At 39.6% G+C, this 15,430-nt stretch overlaps 1 protein-coding gene across 3 annotated transcripts in view; it reads left to right on the top strand.

The window, feature by feature from the left end:
* CTNNA2 (catenin alpha 2) overlaps nucleotides 1-15,430 on the top strand; it is a 637,223-nt gene that overhangs the window by 131,487 nt on the left and 490,306 nt on the right. For all 3 annotated transcript variants that reach the window (XM_042467966.1, XM_042467967.1, XM_042467968.1), the window contains one exon: nucleotides 13,824-14,019. In XM_042467966.1, coding sequence (XP_042323900.1) covers nucleotides 13,824-14,019 — 196 coding nt within the window. The remainder of the gene's footprint in view (nucleotides 1-13,823; nucleotides 14,020-15,430) is intronic.

The following is a 15,430-nucleotide window of genomic DNA, read 5'->3' as shown; positions in this document are numbered from 1 at the left end:
TCCACTGCTGCTGTTCTAATTGCAGGCTGTCCAGGCCCATAAGGGCAGAAATGGGGTGCCTGGTTTTACCCATTTGGCCAGGCATCCCCTTCTGATATCATAAGCTGCAATTGGGGCTTGCGAGAAGAACGGTGGCTGTGGCAGGTAAGGGGGCATGCAGCCATCCAAACTATCGTCTGTCATGGCAGAGTTCTAGGAAACTCCAACACAATAGCTGGTTTTTCAAGACTGGGCTAAGGGCCAGTTGGGCCAGGGTTGGGGTGGATCCATCAGAATGGCATCCAGTTGCCCAGCCCCAGCCCAGAATTGTTGGCCTATATTGTCTTAATTGGATGATGCCAGGCTGTGGGGGGGGGGGGGCGGTGTTGACACAGACATTTTGGCCTGTGTATACAACTCCTAAATCTAGAACCAAATTAATTTTAAAATATTATTTTTATATTGTGAAGTTTTTCTCTCAGTTAAAAAACTATGTGAAGAAACTAGTAAGAAGTCCTAAACAAAGCTTTTCTGTTTTTTCCTTGCTTTGATGAATCTCTTCTCCTATCCTCTCCTGAAGATGATCAGTTTGAAAAGCTATGCTTTAGGCAGATGCTATTAGTATAATCAGTCAGCCATCTAGATCGTGCATCCAAGTAGAAGGCTGGTATTATAGTCGGAAGCGGTGAAGGCTTTCTCTAAAATGTCAGGGCTGACTTTTATTCAGGTCATTGACTGTTTCCAGAAACTCACTGATATGTCAGAATGCTGCAAAAATGGACAATAATATACAAGTGTTTATATTTTCTTGTAAATGGCATTATGTGAAAAAAGAAGTTTGTTTGTACCAACAGAGCAGGACTGAATATCACTGGCCTGTGGTATAAATAGCATGGGAAAATACAGTGATATATACATTGGATGAAACCAACATTGCTCCTCTTCTTTCTTAGTTAATTTTTAAAATTTTTAATTTTAAAATTTTAATTTTGCATTTTGCTTGCAGGAGTCCTTCTCCCCCCCCCAAATATTTTAATTCGTTGACTATATTGTGTGTTTCTCCAGTGATTCCTTGTATCATGAAATACAGTGGTGCCTCGGGTTACGAAATTAATTCGTAACGCGGCCGCTTTCGTAACCCAAAAAGCCTTCGTAAGCCGAATTGCCATAGGCGCTAATGGGGAAAAGCCGCGATTCCGTGCGAAAAAGCCGAAAAAAGCACCAAAAGTTTTTTCGTAACCCGAAAAAACATTCGTAACCCGAAACAATAATTCCCTATGGGATTTTTTCGTATCCCGAAAATTTCGTAACCTGGGTATTTCGTATCCCGAGGTACCACTGTAATGGGAAAACCTGCACAATACAGTCGAGCCTCTCCTTATGCGAGGAATCTGTTCCGTATCCCCCCGCGTAAGGCGAATTCCACCTATGCTTGAACCCCATTCAAATGAATGCGGCATGGGCGCACACCCCATTCAAATGAATGCCACGGGCGTGCACCCCATTCATTCGAATGGGATGTGCCTCCCCTTGCTCCCTCCGTGGCTTGAGCGCGTACGCTCAAAGCCGTGTATAGCGTGGGCGTGCTGTACATCAAGAGAGGCATCCAGGTTTGTTGCAAATAGTTTACTCTGCTTAATCTCCCCTTTGTTTGGCAGGTATGGTTAAACAAACCACTGAACTTTGCTCTGTATTTTATTTACTGTGTCATCTAGCAACTTCCTTTATCAATTTGAGTCCTCTCTGCAAAACAGAAAAAGGATCCAAAGTTTATTTTTTGTTGATCTCTTTGTCTTGTTTTTTGGGGAGGGAATGAACTGGAAGAAGGTCATTGTTGGCTGCCAGATAACACAGGAAACCAACAGGGAAGTTGGGTGATTGGCTTAACTGTTTTCACTGGCTTAGGAATGACGGAACAGCATTCACCAGTACACTCCTTGTCCAAGTGAAGCAAGGATCCATGTGGTTTTTTGGTTTACCGAGGCATATAAACCAGGCCAGTGACATCTGTTGTACCATATGGTGATGATACTGTTATTCCACTTGCTACTGGCTCTAAGGACCCATTTGATCTTATGTAGAGAAGCTGTAAATTCTCTTTAATGCTTTATATGTAACTGTTCTGGACTCTCCCCTTCTCTCACCTGTAGTACAGGTTGAGTACCCCTTATTTGAAATGCTTCAGACCAGAAGTGTTCTATATTTCAGTTTTTTTAAATTTTATTTTGGAACACTGTTTGCATATATGTGCGTAATGAGATATTTTGAAGATGGGACCCAAATCTAAATATGAATTCATTTATGTTGCTATATACCTTATACACATAACCTGAAAGTAGTATTATACAGTATTTTAAATAATGTTGTGCATGCCACAAAGTTTGTGCACATTAAACCATCAGGAAGCAAAGGTGTCACTATCACAGCCACACATGACAAAAGTTTTGGGTTTTGGAGTATTTTGATTTTCATAATTCCAGAACAGGAATCCCTCTATCTTAAGTGCTACTGCCCATATCTCTACCATGGCTAGCCCCAGAGAAAGTTTAAAGGTCCTCCTTCCATCTTAACTGCTGCTACCCTCATCTTTTGTGGAGAGAAGAATCAGCAGTATCTGATGGACCTGATCCTCTTCCCCACTGCCATTCCCTTCTCCTTTTGTGTCATGTCTCTTTAGATTTTAAGCCTGAGGGCAGGGAACTATCAAATCAACAGTCTTTAAGCCATTTTGTGGCTGAAGGGTGGAGTATAAATCCTCTAAATAAATAATTTCCTCTAGGCCTATATTGACTGGGATGCAAGATGGTTGATTTTTCCTTCTGGTTGAATCTCCACATTGACTCCTATTGAAGAAGTTCTTCTAAGCTTCCTTATTGGTTTTTCAGTTTGCACAGGGATTGGCTTTGGGGATGCTCTATATTTCACATGTGGCCATTTGATCCTGACCTTTGAAAGGAGAATGAACACTGCTGTGAAAGAACAAGTTGCTACATGTCACTTTTATTATCTCATGTTTTTTTATACCATGTTATATATCAGAAATTGCTTTTGAAAGTCCCCTTGGGTTCAGAAGAGGTTTGCATTTCAGAATTGCTTAAAACTCCCTTGGCTTTTCTTTTCTTGGCTTTTTTTTTTTTTTTTGGATCTAGGTTAATATTAGTAGTTTGATGACTGAATATAAAATGTCTTGAATGTCATGAATTTTTAACAACCAAATGCCACAGCACATTAGTTGTTCAAGAAAAGGTAATTAAAATAACAGTTCAATTTCAAAGGTCAGACTCAAATAGCGTGGATGGGTATTCAAAATAGAAATGTATATTCTCAGTTAATGTGAAAGTGCAGGCATGCAACACCTCTTTATCATAAATAATTTTTGAGATTTGTGAAGATGGTGGCTAAGACTGTGGATGAGATTTAAAGGCTTGTTTGAAAGCTTTCTTTGTGTTTGGTTTGGATGACACTGTATTTGAATATGTCTTATTATTCTGATGTGTAGAAGCAAAATCTAATGGGGAATGAAGAGATGCCTGGGGGCGCATATGGTAGGAGGAAAATCCAATTTTTAATCTGAACAGCCTACAAGGCTTAGTTGAGATCCTTATCTTTTATGTTTCTTGGATGTGCTTGATTTGTCTTTCCAGTGATCAGCTGTACCTAAGTGGTAAAGCACATACCTTGCATGCATTCGTTCCCTTTTTCTTATCCCAGCATCTCCAATTTAATGATCATAGTAGTTGTCCCTTGTGACCTAGGGATTGGTCTGTTATGAGTATAACACCATGACAAGCAGTCCTTGCAATGTGGACACCTTTTTATCTTTATGTGGAATGCAGCTAATTTTCCATTGGTGGCAAATAGGATACATCCCCATGATTTGCTTTTAGAGAACCCATCTATAGAACCTGGCAGTCAAGGAGAAACTGTTCTTTAAGTTGAGACTATTGAGAGATACAGATGCAATTGACAACCTTTATGGTACCTGCAAGCCTTGTATTGAATATCTATACTTCCTTCTGGCATACAGAACAAACTTGGGAAAAGTGCTGATGGTTTGATTTTTAATCACTTCTCCCTCACTCCCCCTCTACACACACACACACACACACACACACATATAGATGTTATAGGCCCATGTAAAACTGTAGAATTATGCTCTCTTTCATATTTAAAAACTAGTTTTCTTGTTGATATTGATACGCTCTTGAAATTTCACTATTTGTCTTTTTGCAATCATTGTATGTTTTATTTTTCATATTAAAAATGAACAATCACAGTGCCCAATAGACTGACACACATATTAGTTTCATTTACCACTTTGTAGGTTAGACGTGATCATAGCAGTTTATTAAGCAGAGGATGTTTCAGAAACGGAGATCTGAAAACCATGGTTAGCCTTAAAGTATTTTGTGTTCTCTCCCTTCCTAATAATTTAAAAATATGTGGTGGAGTTAAACCAAAGGTCCTTTATAAACACTCTTTAATATTTCCAAAAATTGTCATTAAAGTTGGTCAGAATTTCCTACTGCAAAATATATTTGACAAATCCTCATCTCCTCTTGTTTTCTTTTCCCCTCCTCATTTCAAACTACACTTAGGCCCTGTTCAGACCGGCCATTAAGGCTGGCCAGGGGGTGGAGTTGGGGTGTCGTATCCATATGACGTAAACCCCGATTCCACCCCCAGGGTGCCATGATGGCGCACACTGCTCCACATGGCACACGGCGTCATGGCATTCCTCTGGCACTGTGTCCATATGACACAGTGCCAAAGGAGTGTCACCAAGCCATGGCGATGTGGATATGGCGCCCTGGAAAGGCCAGATAAGGGCCACAGCGTGCAGTTGCTATGGCCTCGATCTGGCTGAACAGCCCCTTATTTATTTATTTACTTTTATTTATTTATTTATTTATTTACTTACTTCCATCTCTAGTTCTTTTGAGAGAATGCCGCTTCTAGGTAACACTTCTGCTTTAGTGTTTACAAACAAAACAATGTATACAGTTAGCCTTCCACATTTGTGGCTTTGACTTTTGCGAATTTGATTATTCACAGATTTGATTAATATGTTCTCTCTAGGAATCTCTAGGTCCTCCAGCACAACTCTGTGCTTAACTTCCACCAAAAATTCTGCTGGAGGACCTAGAGATTCCTAGAGAGAAACGTCGCTAGGCATTTGTAGGTCTTCCAGCGCAATTCTGTGGCTAGCTTCCAGCAGATGTTGATCATAGAGTTGCCCTGGAGAACCTAGAGATTCCTAGAGAGGTGATAAAATAGGTAAAAAATAGTATTTTTTTTTTATTTGTGGTGTTTCCATTTTCCTGGAGGACACCTAGTGAATGTGGAGGGTCCACTGTATTTATTTATTTTAAAGTTTTATACAACCTTTCCTTTATTAGAAATACCAATTCATATATTGCCTAATGGATAAACAAGTGGAGAAGCTCACAGGGTCTCGAGTTCAGAGTTACATTGAAGTCACAGAGGTAGGAATGAAATTTACTGACGGCTCAGCAAGTAGTTGAGAGAATCAGAAGAAACAAACGAACAACTAATCAAAAACTTGGTATATCCATATGGTGCTTCCAGGAAAGTAGTCTCCTCAGCAGAACATATTTGATCTGTTGACAGTTACTTGGACTCAGCTGGCTCTGCTTTCTCTTCACTTGCCCTTCATGCCCTACAGGCCACTCCAGACTCCCTGGGGAGTAAGAGAATTAAAATTTAAAATGCAAATCTTAGCAGCTGAGTTGTTCCAGTCCAACATTGCTCATGCTGGTCTACCACTCTTGTCAGTCTAGAAGGCAACCCATTTTTAAAATCAGCATGCATAAAGCAAGCAGTGATGCCCCAGGCAGCGTCTCCTGTTGACATGAATATCCTTGTTCATCCAAAACTATAATTTCTTGCATCATCCAGTCATCACATAGATTTAAATTGTATCCTTCGCTCAAGGTGATGTGTCAAGAAATATAGTAACTGAGATTAAATATTACCTGAACTATTCTCCCCTGTTTTTCTTGGGGTTCTTTCTTGATTGGTTACCAGAGATATTTTGCACAAGCCAAGGAAGGTGAGTCCACTTCAGAAGGAATTTGTGACATTCAAAGCATGTCTAAGGCTATATCCACACTGCAGAGATAATCTGATTTGACACCACTTTAGCGGCTGTGTCTCAGTGGTGTGGAATTCTGGGAACTATAGTTTGTTGTGCACCACTGTGGTGCCACAACAAACAGTTCCCAGAATTCCATAGCATTGAGCCATGACAGTATAAGGTGGTATGAAACCCAGATTATCTCTTCAGAGTGGATGCAGCCTTGATCACTGTTTTGGGTTTCTTGTACGCTCCTTATCATATGTTCAAAATTAGTTTAACTATGTAGAAAATGCCGTCACAATCAGTATACATACTTCTCTTCAGCTATGCAGTTGTAGTTACAAAGACCCCAAAGAGCAATGAGTGTTAGCCAAAAATTTAGGCTTAACCAAGGGTATATACATTGCAAACATGATGTAGTGGTTTGAGCACTGGATTAGAATCATAGAATCATAGGGTTGGAAGAGACTTCAGGGGTCATGTGGTCCATCTCCTTGCCATGCAGGAAGATACAATCAAATCATCCAGCCTCTGTTTATCTGGAGAGCAGAGTTCAAATAACTGCTTGCTTAGGGAAACACTGAGTGACCTTGGACAAGTCCCACTCTCTCAGCTTCTAAGGAAGAAATGGACAAAACTGCTTCTGAACTAAACTTGTCAAGAAAACCCTATGACATGTTCATCTTAGCATCCACATATATCAGAAACGATATGAAGGTACACAACAACAAAGTGCAAAATGCATCTAGTGCTGAACACCTCTGTTGACATTTGAAGCTACATGTAAATTGGTTTTTAATCTGGTAATGTTTTTAAACCTTATTTCCCATCTCAGAGTATCAGATCTTCATATCTATCTTTGAGAAGTACTTTTGAACTCTGGCATTCTGACTTGTTCCGATAAGCAGGGCTTTAATATTTGTTAGCGCTCTTTATCCTTCTTTTCCAGATATCTTTCTTGGGGAAAAAGTCTATATAGTAAGAGTCTATATCTCTTTGACTTTAGTGTGTGTGTAGGGGCTTTGTGCTGTTTCACATCCTTATATTAATAAAACTATGAACAATCCTAGCAGAATGTGCTCACCCTTTGGGCTACATGCACATTAGTTACTTCTCTGGCCTTGGATTGCTGTGCTGAGAATTCCCAGCTCAGTATCACAGGTCTCAGTACCAACTCTCATGTTTCTATACTTTCTAAGGGCCATCCAGAATCTTATGAGAACAGGCTGCCAGTTAACCTTCTCTTCTCTAGCTAGTCAAGCCCGAGGTTTTAAAAAGACCTTTCCCAGATGGTACAAAGATTTGTCTGTACATGTAATTTCAACTGTTTGAAGGTCTGCAGGTTATGGAACTATTAACAATTAATCTGCTGGAAGATGGGTGTATTCAGCTTTATATTCCCAGTTTGAATCTTGTGCGGCTATCCTTGTTACTAGTTTCCTCTGTGAAAGTTTGGAGAAAGGAAATGTCTGGAAGTACGTAACAGTGATGATGAAATATGCTTGTACTGATTTGCCTGTGCATAGTACATTGCTTCTTATAATTCATTTTATGCAGTAGTTTTGAGGTCTCATGTTGTGCAAAGGACTTCTGTATGCGGCTGGAGCATAGACAAAAGCTATATATAGTAAAGTGCCAGAGTACTTTGAGTTTCATGCAAACATTGGACAAAGTGTAATCACAAAGGCTGTTTTTGCACCCTTCAGTCTTTCCTGATATCCCAGATTTTTTCTCACTAAAAAAGAACAAAGTGCCTCTTCCTGACGTTTCAAGGGACAGCAATTATTTTTTTAAAATAGGCTAAAGAGCTCTCTATTCCCATTTGCAAAACCATGAAGTGGAATTCTGGACACTTCAGGAGTGAGTTTTCCATTTTTGGCAGTCTCTTTCACCCTCAAAGAATCTTGAAGATCTTCAGATCTCCTTCAGTTGCCCACCCTTGAATTAAGGACTCAGTCACTCTCATGTGAGTTATATATTGCCCAGCTCTGTTTTGCATTGGATGTGACATAAGGTGTATCCTGTTCTAAAATATGACACTTATGTGCCTCAGTCAATGAATGATGAATGGTGGATTTCCAGAACCATCTGTGGATTAGTGTAGAACTGGTATAGCTTTAGTGTGTATTTTTTAAATTAGTGAACAATGTTCGAAATCATCATAAGATGTTATTGGTCTGGAAGTTCATTATATGAAGAGTGGCCTGGAGATGCATTGAGTGTTGAATTCTGAAAAGGGCTGGGGATTCATTATCTTTAGAGATTCATGTTTGTTTTATACCATCTCGGCTGCAATTCCTGTAGGAGAGCCCAGCTTTTTGTGTGCACATGTGGTCCTGTGAAATTGTAGCATACATCTCTCCCCATCTGTACAACTGATCAAAATTAAATCTATTTGAATCTTGAGCTGCTCTTGCTCCTCTTTTGTTCTCAATTTAGTGTGTTAGGCAGCTATCAGTTCATTAAATGAAAGATACCAGCAACTGCTTTTTTTGTTTTGTTTTGTTTCAGATATTACTGGTTTTTGCTAAATGTACTTCTCATTGTATAAAACTGCTGACACTTGTGAGTTGTTGAGTTTCTATTATTGGTGAGATTATACCTTTAGTGCCTGCTGTTAGGTGCCCATTAGCTTTAACTATGAGTAGCAGTTAAACTTTTGTTTTTACTGCATGTGATTGTGCTTGTTGTTACTGTGCAAATAACTTTTTGTTGTATGCCAAATAACCAGGAGAATTGCTATGATTTTATTCTGTATAGTAATCAAGTGAACAAATAAAAATTGTTCAGAATAGAAGCAAGGACTTTTTGAATTGCTCCTGAGGCGATATTGCAGAATGATATTGACAATACACTGACTGGGATAATATTTTAGGCTAGAGGATTCAACTTTTCTGTTCTTAAAACTCAATTGGATAAAATACACACTAGAAAACACTTTGCTGAACATTATCTAATTTGAAGCACTCATCTGGTTGTCCATGGCAGTGAAAAACAGTTGGCAGGCTACCTGGAGGGAATCTAGTTAGGTTTTGTGAATTTATTGACTCAATGCAAATTGACAACATAGATTTGAATGAATAAGTCATAGGTATATGTGAGAAAACATTCTGAAAAGCATCTGTACAGGTTTTAATTTCTAAAGACTTATATAAAAGGCTGTATAGAACATATAGCAAGGTAAAAACATAGCTTGCCTACAGGTCAGTGCAGCAGGGACATAGCGAAGGGGGGGGGTCAGTGGAGTCCAGATCCCCCCTCCCCAATTGTTAGATACAATGAATGGTGCGTGCTGCCACACCGCCATGCCCAAGCCCCATTATAATGGTGGCACTTAGTCAGCGTCCCCCTCCCAAAATCCTGGCTATGTCCCTGAGTGCAGGTCTGTATGTTAGCAGCAGGAATATGGAATTGTGTCTTGGCTTCTTGGAGACATCATGGCTAAACTGCTTGGAAATGTGAAGGACAGTTTTCCTTTGTGTGGGTACTTGGATTCCCATATGAAACCTGGATGTCCACCGAGTTGACAGGCCATATGTGCTTTGTTAGGTTGGGTTTAAAGTAAGGATGGGAAACTAGAGGGCCATTCGGGTCTCACTTTTTAGCGGAACAATGCGAATAACCTCACTCATGCATTCTGGGTTTGTTATTCACACTATGAAACTTCATCTCTGGGTATCTCTGGGAGTTGGGGTGCCAGCTTTCGAATAACATGAAGTCGATGATATAAATGTATTCAAAATGCATTCAAGGCATGAAGAGTTTAATCCCAAATTATCCCGGATCTATTCGCAGCAGTTATTCACACTGCCAATATGCAAATCTTTTTTAAAAACTTGGTATTGATTATCCTGGGTCAAGTGGTTTTGGCTGGCCCCCTCTCAAACTTAATCGAGAGCCTTTGGGATTCATGTGAACAACAAAGATTCAACCTGGATTCATCCTGGGTTATTTTCACTGTCTGAATTGGGCCCTAAATGAGTTAAAGGATGGAATTTCCCCCATCTGAAGCTGCTTGTGGTCTGGATGATGTCAGAATACATGACCATCTCTCAACATATTCTTTGGGTTCACTGCATTAAAGGTAGTACAAACACTACAAAAGCATGCCTCACTCAAGCACTGACTGCAGGATCCAAACTATTTGCGTATTGTCCATTTGGGTTGGCCCAATAAAGGTATCACTGTTTGGTGGATTTTTGATGTTATTGGATATACCTTATATATTCAACTATAAGTCGACCTCATGTATAAGTCGAGGGCAAATTTTGGGACTGAAATTATGGATTTTGCTATGACCCATGGATAAGTCAAGGGTAAAACTTAGGAGCATATAGCAATTGATCTAAAGGACGAAGCAAAGAAAACACTGTCAAAGAACTTAGAAAATTCCAGCAGACATAGTTCTTTGTGCTTACACTTAAGGTTGGATGGATGAGAAAGTAGAGGGGATCAGTGCTTCCAAGACAGATTATACTCTTGCTTTTCACCAGGGGATGGTTCCTTCTTTTATTTATGAGTTAAGATATAGTACTTACATTGACTCGAGGATAAGTCGACTCAGGTTTTTGGGGTTAATTTTTTGACCTAAATTTTTAGACTTATACATGAGTACATACAGTAGTAATGTACGTGAAAGGTGATCCGGGAACTAATCATGGTTGCCAGATTTTCTTTCCTTGAGAAAGGGAGCATGTAATGAAAGAGACAAAAGTTTAGCATGGACCCATTTGGCCACTCTGCCAGATCTTTGAGGACTGGTTCTGGAACCAACAGTACTTCAAACAACATACTGAATATTTCAGAGGGTGTGCTGCTTTATCCATAACTGAATATATGTACTACAGTCTTGGGTTGACTAATGAACAGGATCTCCATCTTCTCTGGACTGAGCCTCAGTTTTTCTACCACATACAATCCCTTACTAATTCTCATGTTGTGGTTCAAAACTCATCCATGAAAATGTTTCCTTCTCCAAATAGGCAAATTTGAGAATGGGTGTTAATTATCTTGGCTGATAGATGCCTCTTTAATGAAGACCTTTCTTTTGCATGAGGGCATGTTTCTCCTTTGAAAGAAGCATTTATAACATTTACCATTTACTTGAATAAAGAACCAAAGTATCTCTTTGTTTGCATCAAGTAGATGATATCCACATATCATGAACTAAAGGGAAGTGAATGAAGTTAAAAATGACCTTGTACTAGCCTTTGCTTACCTGAGAGGCCTTTAACATTGTGAGTCCACCTCCTTCCATTAACTGTCAAAGAGCTCTTTGACAGTGGAACACATTCCCACGGAGAGTGGTGGAGTCTCCTTCCATGGAGTTCTTTAAACAGAGGTTGGATGGACATCTGTCGGGGTTGCTTTGATTGTGAGATGCTGCATGGCAGGGATCGGACTGGATGGCCCTTGTGGTCTCTTCCAACTCTATGATTCAATATATGTGCTTTTCAGCATACACTGAAAGCTGTGCCAGAAGAAGTGGCGCCATGCACCGGAAAGAATAATGGGGCATGTGCCCATGGCGTGTGCTGCCGCATGCATGAGACCCATTATTTTTAATGGGGCTTGAGCATATGCGGAATTTTCCTTACGTTGGGGGGGGGGGCAGAATGGATTCCCCCACATAAGGGAAGGGGCCACTGTACCAGAAGGTCAAGCAACAGACCCATTTCATTTTTTTCTATACATACATTAAGCGCTATGTGTGCATTGAATTGAATCGGGGAAATGGCCCTGTGTCTATTAGATTTGCTCCTTGAGCATCCTCTTACAGCTGATAGTCTGAAGGAGGAAGCCTGTGTTTATATTCACAGGCTGCCCACATGGTTTAGAATAATTACTTTGCAGAGTTCTGAACTCCATAGGAGGCTTACATTCATGTAGAGAAGACTTCCTACTTCAGTTGTTTCAGCACTGTGGATAATAGTGGACAAGGTTGAGAGGAAATGGCACCAGGGATAGCACCACTGAATGCAGATGCTATAGTAATGAGAGGACAAGGGAATAATCTGGTGAGAATAATCAAATAATCAAATGGTGCATGTATTCAAGTCTCCTTAGGCAAAGGGTATGCTTTCTATGTTACTCACTAGCTCAGTGTCTTGCAATGCAATACATGAACAACAGTTAAGATGCTTGAATGAGTAACAAAAGTCACCAAAAATGTCCCCAAACATCATTTTGCCGCATTTTCTCCATGATCCTTTGGATTTCCTCTCAAGCAAAGACTGAATGTGGGATACGATTTATTATTCTGGCATGGTGTGTAGCTTTGTGGAGACTGTCTTGTTTCATTTTCATTTGGTTTAAATGAGGTATGATGTAATATAGTAATATTATTGAAGTTAATGCCTGAGGGTGACAAAAAAGAGAGAGTGAGTGAGCTGTTAAGTGGCACTGTTTGTGGAGTGTTTCACTTAATGGCCTTTTTGGCTCTTGGTCATGGCCAAGGAGAAGGTTAAAACGATAACTGTAGTTATCATTGTGTCATGATTATAGATGGGCACAACTTTTTTTCTTGGTTATTATGGGGTAACCTGAAGATGTCATACTACATTTTTGTATTAGGCAGCATATTTTTCTCTTAATAGGAAAGTGTATGATTTTGAATGAAACACGTTACGAGCACACATTTATCAGCTTCAAAATATATAAAATACATAAATGAGCAAGAGTAAATTATTATTTAGATGTTCTACAGGTGGGTGAAAGTGTGACAATTGAAGCTTGTACTCATCACTGTCAACTGGAGATGATCTTTAAAGGTTAACATACTGACCTCCTAAATTAAAGTCATTTCTAGGTTAATCCCCAAAAGCAAGTATTTATTCCCATTCTAAAAGAATACAGAATCATAGAATTCTAGAGCTGAAAGAGACCTCAAGGGGCCATTCAGTCAAACCCCCTGCCATGTAAGAAGACACAATCGAAGTACCCCCAACGGATGGTCATCCAGCCTTTGTTTAAAGACCTCCAAAGAAGGAGACTCCATCATTCTCTGAGAAAATGTGTCCCCTGTTGAACAGTTTTTACTGTCAGAAGGTTCTTCCTAATATTTAAGTGGAATCTCTTTTTCTGTAGCTTGAATCTATTGCTCTGGGTCCTATTCTTTGGAGCAACAGAAAACAAGCTTGCTGCAGCCTAAATATAACACCCTTTCAAATATTTAAACCTGACTATTATGTCACTCCTTAACCTTCTCTTCTCCAGGCTAAACATACCCAGTTGCTTAAGCTGCTTCTCATAGGACTTGTTGCTTTCCAGACCTTTCAACGTTTTGGTCACCCACCCCTGGACATGCTCCAGCTTGCCCACATCCTTTATGAATTGTGGTGATCAGAACGGGACACAATATTCCAGGTGAGGTCTGACCATAGCAGAATAGAGTGGTGCTATTGCTTTCCTCGATGTAGACACTATACTCCTAATTGGATGACTGTTAGTTTCTGAGCTCAATTCATAGTGACTATTACAGTACTTCTAAAATGCTCAATAGATTGGGACTGAAGTACCTGAGGAAACACCTGTTTCCATACAAACTTGCTTGTACATTAAGCTTTTTTGCTGAATTGCTTCTCAAGATGCTCCTTTTATTGGAAGTACATTATTCAGTCGTAGGCGAGAGGAGCTTGTTTTAAAGGAAACACTGAGTCATGTGTTTTATCGCTGTATAGAACAACTGTCAGTAAACCCAATTAAAGCTGTACTTATAAAACATCTTCTTATTTGTCCTCTAAAGGTGACGACCCTCGTAAACACAAGCAACAAAGGGCCATCTGGTAAAAAGAAAGGTCGATCCAAGAAAGCTCATGTTCTGGCTGCTTCAGTAGAACAAGCGACTCAGAATTTTCTGGAGAAGGGAGAGCAAATTGCCAAGGAGAGCCAGGATCTCAAAGATGAGCTGGTGGCGGCTGTGGAGGACGTGCGCAAACAAGGTCTGGATTAATGTGGAAAGTCATAAAACAATGTGACAGGTCGATTAACACAATTTATAATGAATGCTAGCTGTATAAGATGTTTATTGTGCAAGTATCTTAGAGTTGTCACACAGGTGTGCAGCTATAATTAAATTCAGAATTGCTTTAGACTGGCACTACCTCTTTTTACTTGGATTTTCATAACAGAGTTAACAAGTGTACTGAGATGTTTTTTGTAAATGTACCACTTGAGATCATTATTGCCGACTATTGTTTCGTGTGACTCCTCTTCAGAAATGCTGCTTTTTCAAGGAGAAGATGGCAAAGAACTCTCACTGATCATGCAAAGTACATTTTCCCCTTTAAATCAACCATCTCACTTGTCTGCTCTGAAAACTGAAACAATGTTTTGCATGGAGTTATTAAGTCTTGTTACTGATAGATTTAATTATATACCGAGTAACATGTTAAATAATATCAATTAATTTAATAGCCATTTCTACAATTAAATGTGCATTTTGCTACATAGATCTAGTTCTGAGGGGGGGATTTTTCCTTACTTTTGTCTAGGCTCTTATGATATATGCTGTATGAATATTTCATTAGCTATATGTTGTATAAAAATATTCAGTATACACTAGACCCTTCCTATCTGCAGGGATTCTGTTGTGGGGCCGCTCATATTAAAAATGTCATCCCAACATATTAGAATGTGACAGGTGTTTGACATATCTATTTAATATAATTCATAATTACAACTGAAATAGAAGTATGTGTCTGTATGAATATCCCCAGAGAAGTTATGTGACTTCTGGTTTTCATAAGATTTGCTTTAAGATACTGCAAAGGCACCAGATCCTATCTTATCTTGGAAGCTAAGCAGGATCTGACAGCGTCAGTGCTGTAGGCTGTATTTCAGGGGAAGGAATTGGCAAAACCTCCTCTAAGTATTCCTTACTTAAGGAAGCCATATGAAAATTCATGGGGTCATTGTAAGTCAACAAGCGACTTGAAGGCACGCGCGTGCACATACAGACATACACAAACATACATACACACAGCATAGAAAACTTGCAACGTAAGAGTAAATTTCTTAGCACCTTGATAAGGTGAGCACAGCAGGTTGTTGGTGACTTTCCATAAGAAACATCTCACATATATTGACTTTGATTATAGGTATCTTCTCTAGTGGCAGCATCATTATGCCCGTGTCAGTTCACACTGTTGGGAATCACATTACAGAAAGATATCATCTGTTAGGAGAGATGGCAGACATATTGTTGAGATTTAAAACAGCCTCCCTTCCCCACTCTTTTCCCTTTCTCTCTTGTAATTTTCACTGCAGAATGATGTAAGACCATCATGATGTAAGACTGGATATTACAGGGAAGAAAGAGCAAGACATAGGGTTCTGTAACCTATTAAGATG

This window comes from Sceloporus undulatus, chromosome 5 (genome assembly GCF_019175285.1).
Source record: "Sceloporus undulatus isolate JIND9_A2432 ecotype Alabama chromosome 5, SceUnd_v1.1, whole genome shotgun sequence".
NCBI classification, from domain to species: Eukaryota; Metazoa; Chordata; class Lepidosauria; order Squamata; family Phrynosomatidae; genus Sceloporus; species Sceloporus undulatus.
This window is presented reverse-complemented; position numbering and strand designations above follow the sequence as displayed.